The following is a 16,118-nucleotide window of genomic DNA, read 5'->3' on the forward strand; positions in this document are numbered from 1 at the left end:
AGATAGTGCAAAGCAGCAGCAGCAGTCAGTCTGGCCAGAAGGAAATGGCCTTTGCATTACATTATCCATTACTTTCTTTGTGATTTCCCCCCTTTTACAACCCCACTCTTGTTTCTTTACTTCTTCTCGTTCTTATTCCCTTCTTATCCATTTCTAGTGAGCACTGTTGCAACACCTCTGCTCATCATGTGAGTTCTACAACACCTCGATCCATGACACCTCTTAATCATTATGTCACTTTTCACAGCTCTTCCCTTGCAATAATCTTGCAAAGCAGATCAGGCTGAGATAATGACATGTCAAAGTCTACAATGAGGGTTTCATGGCAGAACAGGAATGTGAACCTCTGCCTTCTACATCTAAACACGAAACTGTACCACACTTTGCCTGCTTGAGATTATGCTTCAGAGAGAATTAGCTCTAATTCTATATTCTTTAATATGTTTCTGTTTTCATCTGCTCGTAACGTAGTCTCATGTAGCTTTGTTACTATATTTAGCATGACCTCTGTCATCATGTTGGAAGATGACAATGTACATGGAAAAGCTTTCTAACTTTTCACCTTCACAGAGCAATGTATTTTTCTGGAATTGTTAATGGAATTGTTTCATTTCAAACCAGCTGAAGAGAATTTACACTCAGGTCACAACCACACCATACATTTAAAAGACATGGCTTCCCTCAAAGAATTCTGTAATTTACTGCTTCACACAGCTACAGTTCCCAGCACCTTTAAACTACAGTTCCCAAAATACTTTCGGAAGTCACATGCATTAAATGTATGGAGTGGATGTGACCTTATTGTACCCTAATTCTTCAAGCAAGGCTATGAATTGTTTCTCAAGGTGCTTTTCTCAGCTCATTTATCAGATGATAATTGCAACCATAAATATTTCAATGCATCAAAAACGACCTCTTTCTCATTCATGTGGACTATTAATTTAGACATCTACTACAATTATGGGCATTTTAAGCCAGCAGTAAATAATTTGTTCAGTGACGAAAGTCACAGTTGAAATGTAAGGAATAATAGATCATTGAATTAGATTAATTGTTTTCAAAACAGGTATAAAGAAAAATGAATATTTATCATAAGCATCTAGATTCATTGGGAAATTCTGTCCTGTAAATGTTCCTTCAGATATTGCAGCCTAAAGCAGTTCACCAAATGCAAATTTCTCTGGTTGTTGCATTACCATTTTCTCTCAGTTTCTGAGATTTTTTTTCCAGGCAAAGTATGAAATATATACAAAGCAATCCCATAAAAGCAAAAGGATCCCATAACTTGAACAGGTTAGTCTATTCATTTAAATAGGGAGAACATATTCAAATACATAATCCATTGTTTGCATGAAGAAATCCCTCTACTGAAATGAATGGAGTGTTCTACATGCACAAGAGAGCCATATAAAAATGGGAGCATGCATCGATTTTTGGATTGGCACATCTGTGTATAGACATTCACACACATTAGGCATAGATATATTGTATACAGATCTGATCTTAAGATGATTGCATAAATGGTTGTGTTATACCTATCCATGCATACTCTGGGATTTGTCTAAATTATTTTTCTTTCAGTAAATCTCCTCGCTAGTCAACCCACTTTTACACTCTCCAAGATTAAAGAGTAGCTTGCCATTTGGCAGTAGCACATGCTGAAAGAAAGAAGAGTCTTATCATCACCTGCAATTATATACAGCATCTTGCTGGATGAAAGAAGTAGAGATACTTTACACAAGTGGAAATATTTTCATTATTGTACAAAAAGTGATATCTTTCAGCAACAGACTGTAGAGAAGAAGTGAAAGCATTCCTTTAAAAAAAAATAAAAGTGGGAACAAATATATTCCTACAGCTGAATAATCTACTATCAACACCATCCATCTTCCATCTCTTTATCATCTATTGTTATTTCAAAAAAGATTCTACTAGCATTTCTAATAAAGGTAAAAACCTCTCCAGGTCCATTTCATTTATTGATCTATTTGCAAATGCTTCTGCCACTTACCTCTGTAAGGATTCTCTAAGCTTCCTACTCAGTCCTTTCAGAAACATAATTTTCCAAAGCACATTTTCAAATAGTGGATTTAATGTTTTAATGTTCAAGGATACCTGGCTGGTGACTAGCAGGTTGATTAAAAGTGGTGAGGTGTAATGAAGCAGTGGAACCACAACAGCCTTGACACTCATGCTGGGGCAGAAGGAGGGCAGGCAGGTAAATTGCTGCACCAGCACGGAGCTGGCAGAGTGATTTCAGCAGGCAAAAGTATGTTTGGTGGGTCCAATGGGGAGCTGCATGCTAGTGGAGTGACACTGGTATCACTCTGTGGGTGAAGGCCAGGAATAGGAGAGGGAAACTTCTATCCAATCCAACTGTTGCCCCGCCACTGCAAAGTCCACTGTGAAAGGGTTTGGGGATTTAATATGTTTTGGCCATCAAAAGGCAACATGGAGAGTTGAAGTGAAATAACATTAACATCTATAAGAGGAGAGGAGATAATATACACGCTAACAAAAAATAAATAAAACTTTGGCTGGGCATTTTTGACCAGAGTAGGTAGAAGCCAGACAGCTGTCTTCAAATGCCAGTTCTTGAATGAGATGCATGACTCATCACCATCAGAAATCTTTTCACATATTAAAGTAGCCCTGACCTATGCAATTACATTTGCTTTGTTCTGCCAAGTTATTTGTTCAGGATACGTACTCCATTATTTTATTTTGTTTGCAGAATGAATGAAAGTATAAAACCACACAGGGACACACCTGAGCAAGGGAAGGTTATCCTTGAAGGTTGTTCAAGAAATCTCAAGTGGCGTATAGTATTCTTCTGGAGCTCTTCTCTGACATGGGGCTTTGGGAAACTATATTAGATGTTTCCACTGCTTCACCAAAGAGGAAATTTCAGAAGGTGGCACTTATGGGATACCTGTTGACTCAATGGCTACTGGGTTATCTTAAGTTCCCAGTCTGTTCCTCCATACTACTTAACATCTATGTGAAATGACTGTGAGGGTTTGTCAGGAGATCTGAATTGTGATGCCACCAATTTGGAGATGATGCCCAACTCTTATCTCTCATTTCCATCACATTCCAGAAATGCTGTTGAAGTTCTGTAGCCAGTAATGATGGAGGCTAAAAAATAAGGCTTGATGCTAAGAAGACAGGTGAGATTCTGGTCAGCAGAATAGCTACTCCAAGAATCAGGATTCAGCCCTGTGGTGTTTTCTGGAAAGCACAGATTCATAGTTTGGAAATGCCTATGTATATAGTATTGACCCTGAATGCTCATCTATGACCAGATGTGCTGATGCCTCACTTAGACTAGTGGACCAACTATCTCTAATCCTGCAGGTAAAATCTAATTCAGGTATGCCCATTGTGATACTTGTCTTAATAACATCACATCTTAAGTACTTCAAAGTGTTTCACATGGTGCTGCCTTTGAAGAATGCTTGTGATCAGAAACATATTACATCATTACTGAGCTGCATTTCTCCCACTTTATTTACAGGCTCACTTCAAAACACTAGTAATGCACCTTTGAAGCTCTAAACAGCTTGGACCCAAAGTACCAAGGTCCACCTTATCCAATGATCACATACCTAAGTTCATCTGCAGAGCCCCTCCTGCCCTGTGTTTCCCCAAATCATATATATCTGAGACCAGGGAGGGGACTCTTTTGGTGATAGTGTCCAGACCCTGGAGTTCCTGTACAGAAAAGTCCACCATGCTGCTAATCCTGATGGGATTTCACTACGGTGTATGGTTGACCTTCCTTTTGGGGAAGAAATGTCAATTTTTAGTGCCTTTCTTAAAAGCTGCTTGATTGGTTTTATTCCTGTTCTTATGGATTGCTCTTCCAGTCTTCCACTGCATTGTTTCTTCTTTTGAATTATGCTTTTAGTCTTTTATTGTATTTGTTAATGTTTTATAGTACAAAATTGTTCCAGTATTTATTTTGTACGAATTACCCCCTTGTACTGGCAAGCTTGAACATTTAGGGAAGACAGGATATAAATGTTTCAAACAAGCAAAGTAAACTAATAGCAGAGAACTTCAAATCTCAATCATATTACTATGTTAACTTGTATAAAATTATCTTTCTGTATACCTGATATGGAGAATTGTTTTAAAGAGCCATCAAAATTGAACCATATGGAGCTTTAGATTAGTTTTCCTCATATACCAGACCACATGCAGCATGTAAAACTGCTTTTGAAATTGGTTTAATAAAAAATAATAAAAGTGATGACATTAGAAGTAGCTGTTAAAGAAAAAGCTTAAAAGTTCAACTATTGCATTGAAATTGCTCAACTGCCAACAAAAAGATACAAATTTGACCTATGATTGGCCTCTGCACCTGAGAAGTGGAAAGCAGACAATGTAACACAAGTTTTTAATAAAGGGATTCAGGAAGAAACAGGAAAATTATAGGCCAGCTAGCTTAAATCAGTTCTGGGAAAGTTTGTGGAAAGCATTTCTAAAGATAATATAAAGAATATAGAATAATGTATTGCTGACTACTGAAAAGGTAGTCTCATTAGTCTTTCAGAGTTATTTGAGAGTATTAGAAAGCATACAGACAGAAGGGACCCAGTGAACTTTGTGTGGTTGGGCTTTGAAAAAAAGTTTTAGAATCATAGAATCATAGAATCATAGAGTTGGAAGAGACCACAAGGGCCATCGAGTCCAACCCCCTACCAAGCAGGAAACACCATCAGAGCACTCCTGACATATGGTTGTCAAGCCTCTGCTTAAAGACCTCCAAAGAAGGAGACTCCACCACACTCCTTGGCAGCAAATTCCTCTGTCGAACAGCTCTTACTGTCAGGAAGTTCTTCCTAATGTTTGGGTGGAATCTTTTTTCTTGTAGTTTGGAACCATTGCTCCGTGTCCGCTTCTCTGGAGCAGCAGAAAACAACCTTTCTCCCTCCTCTATGTGACATCCTTTTATATATTTGAACATGGCTATCATATCACCCCTTAACCTCCTCTTCTCCAGGCTAAACATGCCCAGCTCCCTTAGCCGTTCTTCATAAGGCATCGTTTCCAGGCCTTTGACCATTTTGGTTGCCCTCCTCTGGGCACGTTCCAGTTTGTCAGTGTCCTTCTTGAACTGTGGTGCCCAGAACTGGACACAGTACTCCAGGTGAGGTCTGACCAGAGCAGAATACAGTGGCACTATTACTTCCCTTGATCTAAATGCTATACTCCTATTGATGCAGCCCAGAATTGCATTGGCTTTTTTAGCTGCCACATCACACTGTTGGCTCATGTCAAGTTTGTGGTCAACCAAGACTCCTAGATCCTTTTCACATGTACTGCTCTCAAGCCAGGTGTCACCCATCTTGCCTCTCATTTTTTTTTGCCCAAGTGCAATACTTTACATTTCTCCCTATTAAAATTAATCTTGTTTGTTTTGGCCCAGTTCTCTAATCTGTCAAGGTCGTTTTGAAGTGTGATCCTGTCCTCTGGGGTGTTAGCCACCCCTCCCAGTTTGGTGTCATCTGCAAATTTGATCAGGATGCCCTTGAGTCCATCATCCAAGTCATTGATAAAGATGTTGAATAAGACCGGGCCCAAGACAGAACCCTGTGGCACCCCACTAGTCACTCTTCTCCAGGATGAAGAAGAACCATTGATGAGCACCCTTTGGGTTCGGTCAGTCAGCCAGTTACAAATCCACTGAGTGGTAGCATAGTCAAGACCGCATTTTACCAGCTTCTTTACAAGAATATCATGGGGCACCTTGTCAAATGCCTTGCTGAAATCAAGGTAGGCTACATCCACTGCGTTCCCTTCATCTACCAGGCTTGTAATTCTGTCAAAAAACGAGATCAGCTTAGTCTGACATGACTTATTTTTCAGAAATCCATGCTGACTATTGGTGATCACAGCATTCCTTTCTAGGTGCTCACAGACTGTTTGCTTAATGATCTGCTCCAGAATCTTCCCTGGTATTGATGTCAGACTGACTGGGCGGTAATTATTTGGGTCCTCTCTTTTCCCCTTTTTGAAAATAGGGACAACATTTGCCCTCCTCCAGTCTGCCGGGACTTCGCCTGTTCTCCAGGAATTCTCGAAGATGACTGCCAGTGGTTCTGAGATCACATCTGCCAGTTCTTTTAATACTCTTGGATGCAGTTCATCTGGCCCTGGAGACATCTAAACTAGCCAAGTATTCTTGTACTATCTCCTTAGTTATTCTGGGCTGTGTTTCCTCTGCTGAATCATTTGCTCCAAATTCTTCAGGTCGGGCATTGTTTTCTTTATCGGAGAAGACTGAGGCAAAGAAGGCATTGAGGAGTTCAGCCCTTTCTGTGTCCCCTGTTTGCATTACACCATCTTCTCCTCTGAGTGACCCCCACTGTTTCTTTGTTCTTCCTTTTGCTACGAACATACCCATAAAAGCCTTTTTTGTTGCTTTTAACCTCTCTAGCAAGCCTGAGTTCATTCTGTGCTTTAGCTTTTCTGACTGTGTGTCTACACGTGCTGGCTATTTGTTTGAATTCCTCTTTGGTGGTTTCCCCCCTTTTCCATTTTTTGTACACATCCTTTTTTAATCTTAACTCAGTTAAAAGTTCTTTAGATAGCCACCCTGGCTTCTTTAGGCACCTTCCATGTTTCCGTCTCATTGGTATTGCCTGAAGTTGTGCTTTTACTATCTCCCTCTTAACAAACTCCCAGCCATCATGAACTCCCTTTCCTTTTAATATTACTGTCCATGGGATCTCACCCAGCACTTCCCTAAGTTTTATGAAGTCGGCTTTCTTAAAGTCAAGAAATTGAGTCCTAGTATGCTTGGCTGCTCCTTTCCGCTGTATAGTAAACTTCAGAAGAGCATGATCACTCGCGCCTAATGATCCTTCCACTTCTACCCCACTAACCAGGTCATCAACATTGGTTAGGACCAGATCTAAAATGGCTGTTCCTCTTGTTGCTTCTCCCACTTTCTGGACAATGAAGTTGTCTGCAAGGCCAGTGAGGAATCTGTTTGACCTTATGCTCTTGGCTGAGTTTGACATCCAGCAAATATCCGGGTAATTGAAGTCCCCCATTACTACTATCTCCCTTCCTTTTGCATGCTTGGCCATCTGTTCCAGGAAGGCATCATCTATGTCCTCCGTTTGGCTTGGGGATCTATAGTAAACTCCCACAATGAGGTCCCTGTTATTCTTTTCTCCCTTAATTTTGACCCAAATGCTCTCACTTTGGCTTTGAGGTTCTAAATCTTGGATCTCTTCACAGGTATACACATCCCTGACATATAACACCACTCCTCCTCCTTTCTTGTCTGGTCTGTTTCTCTGAAATAGATTGTAACCCTCCATTATTACATTCCAGTCGTGGGACTTATCCCACCAGGTTTCAGTGATGCCTATTATGTCATATTTAGTTTACTGTACCAAGAGCTCAAGCTCATCTTGTTTATTACCCATGCTTTGCGCATTAGTGTACAGACATTGAAGTCCATTAATCATTCTCCCGTGTCTCTTATTTAAGGATTTTTTCCTCCCACCACTAGGTCTGCGTGCTGTTTGCTCCATTTGGTCTATGACATTTGGATGATTATCTTCATCAATTGATAGACTCCTACCTTCAGGAGCACTGTCTTCCTCCCCCACATTAGTCAGTTTAAAGCCCTCCTGATGAGGTTTCTGAGATTTTTGGCAAAAACATTCCTCCCAACTGTTGTGAGGTGCAGCCCATCTCTTGCCAGAAGTCCATCTTCAAGAAACTGCAGTCCGTGATCTAAGAATCCAAACCGTTCCTGTTTACACCATTTGCGAAGCCAGCTGTTCACTTCCACTATTTTTCTCTCTCTCCCTGGGCCACGTCGTTCAACTGGGAGGACAGATGAGATGACAATTTGTGCATTTAATTGCTTCAATTTCCTGCCCAGAGCCTCATAGTCTCTTTTGATCTTCTGGAGGCTATTGCTTGCAGTGTCATTGGTTCCCACATGAACCAAGAGGAAGGGGTATTTGTCAGTGGGTTTTATGATTCCTTGCAGTCGTTCAGTTACATCTTGGATCTTAGCCCCGGGGAGACAGCACACTTCCCGAGACATCTTGTCAGGCCCACAGATCACTGCTTCTGTTCCCCTCAGTAGGGAATCCCCTATCACCACTACACGCCTCCTCTTAGGTTTGGTCGGGGTTCTTCCGTGATCTGTCCGTTCCAAGGTCGCCTGCACATTCCCTGAGGACTGACTTTGCTGCTCGTCTTCATATACCTGATCGACTGTAACGAGGGAGAGATCCTCAAATGGAGTCTGCTCTTCGTCTTCCATTCTAGGGGAGAGGACCTCTAAGCGATTATGTATTTCTAAACAATCAGAGCGAACCCTGGGCCTCCTACTTCTTTGAGTCATGTTTCTCCATATATTTGGCTCCTGTGTTGGTGAACTAGCCTCCTTCTCAGGGGAGTCCCCTGTCTCCTCCTTGGTGGAGACGGTGTGCTCTGTTGCTTCCAAGAACAGCTCCAGCTCTCTAATTCTTTGGAGCGTAGACACACGTTCCTCCAATTGCTGGACTTTGTCTTTTAAGAGGGCAATCAACATGCAATTGCTGCAGGTAAAGCTGCCTGCAACCTTTGGCAAGATGGGAAACATTGTGCAGGAACCGCAGGTGACTGCAGCTGTTCCCTCATCCTCCATCTTGAGAACGTGTCATTGGGGGTGGCTACAGCGGTCCTCCATCATAAGAAGCGTGCAGACAGGACAAGTAACTCCCCCCCAAAAAACCCTAGGTCTCCCCCAACAAACGTTTGAGACTAGCTCCCCTAAATCTAAAGATAGATCAAATTGCGCGCGCCTAGCGGCGCGCGGCGCTGCCCTACAAGCTTTGATAAGCTCCTCCCACAGCTAATCACCTACCTCAACAGAAACCCTGCCCCCTCTGACCTTTGCACAGGGAGAGCAGCTAATCAGCCACAAGAAACACACACAGGAGAAAACCCTTTTTGCTCCTTCTTCAGCCGCTGCCCTACAAGCTCTGATAAGCTCTTCCCACAGGTAATCACCTACCTCAACAGAAACCCTGCCCCCTCTGACCTTTGCACAGGGAGAGCAGCTAATCAGCCACAAGAAACACACACAGGAGAAAACCCTTTTTGCTCCTTCTTCAGCCGCTGCCCTACAAGTTTTGACAAAGGCTCTCGCCAAAAAAGGCTTCTGAACAAATTTAGCAGTCATGGAGCAGTACCTATTTATCTACTTGCACTTTGATGTGCTTTCGAACTGCTAGGTTGGCAGGAGCAGGGACCGAGCAACGGGAGCTCACCCTGTCGCAGGGATTCAAACCGCCGACCTTCTGATCGGCAATTCCTAGGCTCTGTGGTTTAACCCACAGCACCATCCGTGGCCCTAGATAGCAGCATAGTTAGCAGCAAAATCCATATGAAGCTGCCACTGAATCACGGCTATTGGTTCATTTAGTTCAGTATTGTTTTTACTGACCAGATTTCGGGCAAGCAATCTCTCTCTGCCCTCTCTGGAGATCCCTGGGATTGAAGCTGGGAGCTTTTACATGCAAAGCAGATGGTCTACCACTGAGCCACAGAGAGAATCCCAATGCACATCAGGATATTTTTTAAAAAATTAGTCTTTTCTTGATATGACACTAGAACTGTATGAAAAAATGTTGCATCAAGTGGTCCATGAAGTGGAAAATGTGCAAAAAAAGTATACTAACAGAAATTACTAACATACTCTATGTTCTAGTCAATGTTCTACAGTTAAGTGAGCCTTTGCACATAATGTTCCTACTGTAAACATAACCAGGGTAAGCATTTTGTTGCATAAAAGCAAGATAAAAATACCAGTTCTATGGCTTTGAATAATATACCAGTTTTGATAGAACACCAGCCAGGAGAATAGATGCCTTTGGGAATTATTTATGCTTCCTTCTATGTTGGTTTTATCATAGTCCATTCTTGTCTATGAGAATCACAGTTTTTTGAGCATGGAAACAGAATCCCAACGTCATTTTTGTATAATATATGCATATGGAAGCAGATAAAGGAATCAAGTTTTTCATGCATGTTTCATACAAGAAGAAAATGACAGCAATAGGACATTTTCACATTTTAAAACATACACATTTCAGTAGACGAATATGAGCCTATATAGATAAAAACATTATGACATATTCTCATATGTCAGAGTCTATATTTCAAAAGCCTTTCAGGTCCTTTTGATAATGTTTTACAGAGATAATTGAGGCAGTTGGTTGGTTGTATTTTGCTGCTGATAGCCTGGTATCCAATATTTTAATGTTTTTTCTTATTTTGTTTATTTATTTATCTACTTATTTATTACATTTGTATACTGCCTTTCATTCGTGGAGCTCAGGACAGTTCGCAGCATAAAAATACAAGATAACACCACGAAATACATTTCTTAGTTGTTGTGGCTGTATATTCCATGTTACAATCTGCAAATCACACTGATTTTTCTTTTATATAAAGAGTGGTATATAAATGAAATAATAATTTAGTAAATAAATAAGACATTAAACTGCTTGGAGGTTGTTGGGTTTGTTTGTTTGTTTGTTTGTTGTTTACTAACAAGCAGTATATAAATCTTAAGGAATAAAATAAATAAATAGTGTACACATCTCTGTATATTTTTAAAAAACTGAAACAGCAGACTTTAGTAAAAAAATTATAAAAAAACTTACCTGCAACGTAGTCACCAAACCCAATCGTTGATAGGGTGATAACTACAAAATATATTGCATCTAGTGTGTCCCAGTCTTCTATGTGCTTGAATATGACTGCAGGGAGAGCAACAAACAGCACACAACCAAACAGTATGAATATTATTGTCGATATGATGCGAATCTTTGTCTGACTCACATTCCATTTCTGGGAGGGGCGGAAGAACAAAGAAAGGGAAAGGTGGATGGAAGAAGAGAAGAATCCATTATTAGTAAAACAGTGGCTTTGTATGTATGCATGTATGTGTTTATAAAATGTTAATGTTTTTACTAAAAACCTCTAAGCGCAACATTTAAAAGTTTCTAAGAAAATAAAGCATGCAGCAAAACAGCACTAAGAGTAAAAGCACAAGGTTGACGTAGTGGGGGGGGGGGGACCTTTCATGGGTAAATAAGTTTCAGCAATGAGTCTCCCCAAGACCCAAGGAGACAAGTCTCATAAGAAGATAGTGTGGGCTGACAATAGAAATACATGATTGCGAAAAATGCAGAATAAAGTAAAATTGATGTGCTTTATTTTCTTATGCCTTAGGTTGTTTTGGTTATATAAATTAGTCTCATTTGGGTTCTACACATTTTGCCTTCAAGGAATTTACTTCCTAGGATAATATAGTGTGTTGTTGGTTAAAAAAAAATGGCACCAAAGTCGCTGCAGGAATTCAATGTCGGGAGGAAGGAATTCAACTCTACCCTTTTATGTCTGTGGTCATGATACATAAACTCCACAGGTGAAGCTAAAGTAAATCTTTACATGTGCTCTGGGCATGCTCTTATTATTAAAGTGGGTGCAATGATTCTTGTGCATTTCCCCCCAACTCAAGTTGCCTTCTTATTCAGTTTCCTTTTTCCTCCTTGCTTTCATTTTATAACTTTCAAGGCCAAAAGCCCTTTGGTAAAGGCTTTATATAAGCACCAGGTTTTTACAATTGTCTTAGGCAAGTTAGAGAGATACTGCAGAAAAAGTAGTACAATTCACCTCATGGCCATTTTTCTTACTATTATTTTATTGGGGAAAGTAGTTTTGGGAGGTGGCATCATGATGCAGAGAAGTGCGAGAGATGTTTAGCCCTTTGTGCACCTTTATATCTCTGCTCCAAATAATCCACCCCATAGCACAGTCCTTGGTAGCAGGGCAGCAGCAGGGCCACAGAAGAAATGCAGTAGGCATGGTCTTCGCTCTGGGAACCTAAACATGTACTTGTTTGCGCTACATGTAGCTGTACACACTTTACCTCTTGACAACTTCCAAAGCTTTTCCACCATGTAAAACGATTAATTGCATTCTTGTAGTTTTGTAGTGTATCCTGTTATATGCTTTATATTATTATTATTTTTGTAAGTTACAGAAGTTATTTGTGGTTCAAGACAACATGTTTAGCATACTCACAACAAACGTGTCTTCTACTTTGGCGATTCCTTTCCCAAATATGGTCCCAAGTTGATCTCCAACTCCAGCCAACAGAAAACCAAAGAGAGGAATTCCCAGTAAGGCATAAATGATGCAGAATATCTTTCCACCTTTTGTACGTGGCGAGCTGTTCCCAAATCCTAAATTACAAACAACTTGAGCTGTTGATAAATCAGTTAAAGGCATTAAATTACACATCTAATTTGTACTGCAGATAAGGACACTTTTTAAATGTTCCCTAGGAGTATATATCACATTAAAACATTCATATGGAGATCTTACCCTAATTGGATTGCTAAACTCACTTAAAACTGAACTGCACTTGGGTGTTCTGCAAGGAAACAATTTGTCTTTCTAACACAGTGGAACTACCACTGAAGAGCCCTGTTACTCTTTACAAATGATATCACTACAGAGGCTTTCTTGGGAAAATTCATTTCAAAGAGGATTTTTCTGGTGCCTCAAGACCATACAGAAACAAAACCCCACCAACTTTACTGAAGCTGAAGATTTTACTTGAACTGTTCACATAATGAATGCCATGTTTTGCTAAATATAATTAATTCAGTGGCACTTGAATTGTATGCAGGGGCGCCGACTTATAAAAAATATTGGGGGGGCGGGGGCCCATACCGACTTATAAAAAATATTGGGGGAGCCCAAGACCTCCAAACCGCTGCTGCTGGGGGAACGAAAGGGGCGAGCCCCGGGCTGCCCCGACCTTAAGTGAACCTGTGAGGGCCCGCCCTTTGCGGCAGCCGATTGGCTGCCGCCGTGGGCGGTGAATATTAATGAGCTAGGGGGAATCCCCGCTTCTCACGGGGCTGACGCCAGCCCCGCGAGATTGTTGATGGGTCGAGAGCCCGCAACCCCACCCCCTCTCTAGATCGGGAGTGGCTTTGTTTTAACTCATTACTGAATGTATTTTAAAAGGTAACTATCGTCAAACAAGGAAAATAAAAAATACCAACATAATTTTGTGATTTTACAAAGCATAATATAACTAATAATTTTCTTAAATTATTGGGGGGGCGGAGCTGTTCCCAAATCCTAAATTACAAACAACTTGAGCTGTTGATAAATCAGTTAAAGGCATTAAATTACACATCTAATTTGTACTGCAGATAAGGACACTTTTTAAATGTTCCCTAGGAGTATATATCACATTAAAACATTCATCGAATTTTTGAGGGGGCTCGGGCCCGCTCAGGCCCCATGGAGTCGGCGGCTATGATTGTATGTTGTAATATACAGTTACTGACTCCCACTTGTGTGCATGAAAGGTGTAAGCTGGCCTCAGGTTACCAATGCAGGTGGAACTTAGCAGGCCTCCTGCAGCCTTTTGTTTCCGCCCTCCCATTCTTTTTTCCTCTTTTGTGCTTCCTGGAACAAACAATGAGCCATGCAGCCAGTGGCTCCAAGCTGCAAGAACCACCAAGTGAACAAAATCTCTCCAAAAGGGAGATTTCATAGCCTGCATTTTTGTTAACCCAAAGACTGCATGATCCGTTTTGTAAGAAAAACTTTTTCATCTACATTTTACTGCTAACGGATGGAGTCCTGTTGGCTGTAACTTCTAGAAACTCTGAGTAAAACATCCACTTATTTGCAAAGCTAAGTGACTGTGATTTATTTTAGCCTAAGTATTTTTGTGGGGAATGTTTGTTTAAAGGTGGATGAGGGCAGATGCAAATCTAACCAAGTTTTAATGTGCTTAGAGCAATCACCATCGTGCTAACTATAAAAGAGTAACAATCTTTCTCCCAAACCTATATCTCCAACATTATATATATTAAGGTTGGACCCTTCCAGTTTTGTATATCCATCAGTGAACTGACAAAGTATCAACATCTCCTTAATTGCTGTAGCAAGTTAATATGGTATAACTTTGGACACTGTAATAAAATGTTTTTGCCTCTACCTTGCCCACTCTCTAAACTTGGCAGAAGTTGCTCATTTAGCAGCTGCGTGCATATATCTATGTCTAAGCATTCTGTTCAAGTCTCCTCTTCCCAATGAAAGATAATGAGAAAACCTCTTACACCCCCCCCTTTTTTTGGTCTGGTCTGGATGCCAAAACTCATCAAGATTTGCAATATGTTATTTAAGCAGGTCCTGATCCAGCTAAGAAATCAGTGCATGAAAGTAGACTTTTGTATGTATACCACTTGCTGTATCAAGAACTGCAGGGGGGGAAATCAGATACCCATCAAAATCCACATTAGAAATTGCATCCAAATATGCTTGCTTGCTATCCTCACTGCATTGCTTGAAACAAGTAGCAGCTGGTACGATGAAGCAGAGTCATGGAGCTACCATCCCAAAACAGGCATCACTACATCTTACCTGTGCATGACTGGGACAAAGTCGGGACTGTGCAGATGCACTATCAGGAACACCAGATTGGCTCCATCAGTGCATCTGCACCATCTCAGCCTCACCCCTGCCCTGCCCTGTCCCATTCTGCCCAGGCAAACTTTAGTGACACTGGTGTCAGCTCTGCCCTACCACACCACATCAATGAAATATGTGGTTAGATAAATATCCCTATATGCATATTGGTATATAGCTTTTTATGTTATTGTCATTTTTAGAGTCCTCCCTATAACAGAAATTTCTCAGCGTGGCTTACAAGATTATTATTTTAAAAAATGTGTTAAAAGCAATAAAAGAGTAATAGAACAAGATGTGATACAGCATGAAGTAAAGCTCAAAATGTAAGCAAAAAAAGGATAAAGAACAAAGTGCTGAGAATAAAACAAGTAACTAGTTGAGAGCTTTCCAAACTGTGCGTTGTGACACGTTGGTGTGTTGATTGCAGTGTGTAGGTGTGTTGTGTGAATGCTTCCCCACTCCTCCCAGGGCTGGAAAGGGGTTAGTTTAACCTACGGTTTGCTAGAAAAACTGAATTACTGTGTCGCAAAATGATACATGTCTAAAAAGTGTGTCACCAACATGAAAAGTTTGGAAAGCTCTGAACTAGTCATTTGTGAGTTCATATTTTACATGTTACCATAGCTGCTTTGAAGTATACATTGAGAAGCATACCTTCATGGTGTTATACCAGTATACTTGAAGGAGCATCTCCACCCCCATCGTTCAGCCTGGACACTGAGGTCCAGCTCTGAGGGCCTTCTGACGGTTCCCTCACTGCATGAAGTGAAGTTACGGGGAACCAGACAGAGGGCCTTCTCAGTAGCGGTGCCCACCCTGTGGAATGCCCTCCCATCCAATGTCAAGGAAATAAACAACTAGCTGACTTTTAGAAGACATCTGAAGGCAGCCCTGTTTAGGGACGTTTTTAATGTTTGATTCTATTTTTAATATTCTGTTGGGGGCACCCAGAGTGGCTGGGGAAACCCAGCCAGATAGGTGGTGTATAAATAATAAATTATTATTATAATATTATTATTATAGCATGTTAATATAAAAATGCACAAAGAGAGTAAGAAGGAGAAAAGAGTGAGTATATCTACAGTGGTACCTCGGGTTAAGAACTTAATTTGTTCTGGAGGTCCGTTCTTAATCTGAGGTACCACTTTAGCTAATGGGGCCTCCCGCTGCCGCTGTGCCGCTGCCACATGATTTCTGTTCTCATCCTGAAGCAAAGTTCTTAACCCAAGGTACTATTTCTGGGTTAGCGGAGTCTGTCACCTGAAGCGTCTGTAACCCGAGGTACCACTGTGTATCCATACCTATACCTATACATCATCAGTTCATGTGTCCTGTTAGCCACAGCAAGAAATGACCTATGACTTAGAATGGAAAAACCATAGTGCTAATGGCATCTTCTTGTGGTTTGCTTATAGAAAAACAAACCATGAATGCTTGCTCACATGTACATACTGCTAAGTGAAGTATCATGGTTTGTGTCTCCTGGCTCTAGGCAGGGCAGAGTGAAGCAAGACCAGCTGAGCAGTATACACCAGTTGCTAATCCCGATGCTGTGCCTCCACAGCTGGAGGCAATAATGCTTCTGAATA

General features: G+C 40.9%; 1 protein-coding gene across 1 annotated transcript in view; it reads right to left on the reverse strand.

Moving 5' to 3' along the window:
* Positions 1-16,118, reverse strand: part of KCNK2 (potassium two pore domain channel subfamily K member 2) — a 118,538-nt gene that overhangs the window by 17,750 nt on the left and 84,670 nt on the right. The window contains exons 4-5 of the mRNA XM_081855980.1: positions 12,115-12,275; positions 10,689-10,875 (exon numbers count right to left, since the gene is read on the reverse strand). Of these exons, the coding sequence (XP_081712106.1) occupies positions 10,689-10,875; positions 12,115-12,275 (348 nt within the window). The remainder of the gene's footprint in view (positions 1-10,688; positions 10,876-12,114; positions 12,276-16,118) is intronic.

This window comes from Podarcis erhardii (assembly GCF_964252035.2).
Source record: "Podarcis erhardii genome assembly, chromosome: 3".
Taxonomy (NCBI): domain Eukaryota; kingdom Metazoa; phylum Chordata; class Lepidosauria; order Squamata; family Lacertidae; genus Podarcis; species Podarcis erhardii.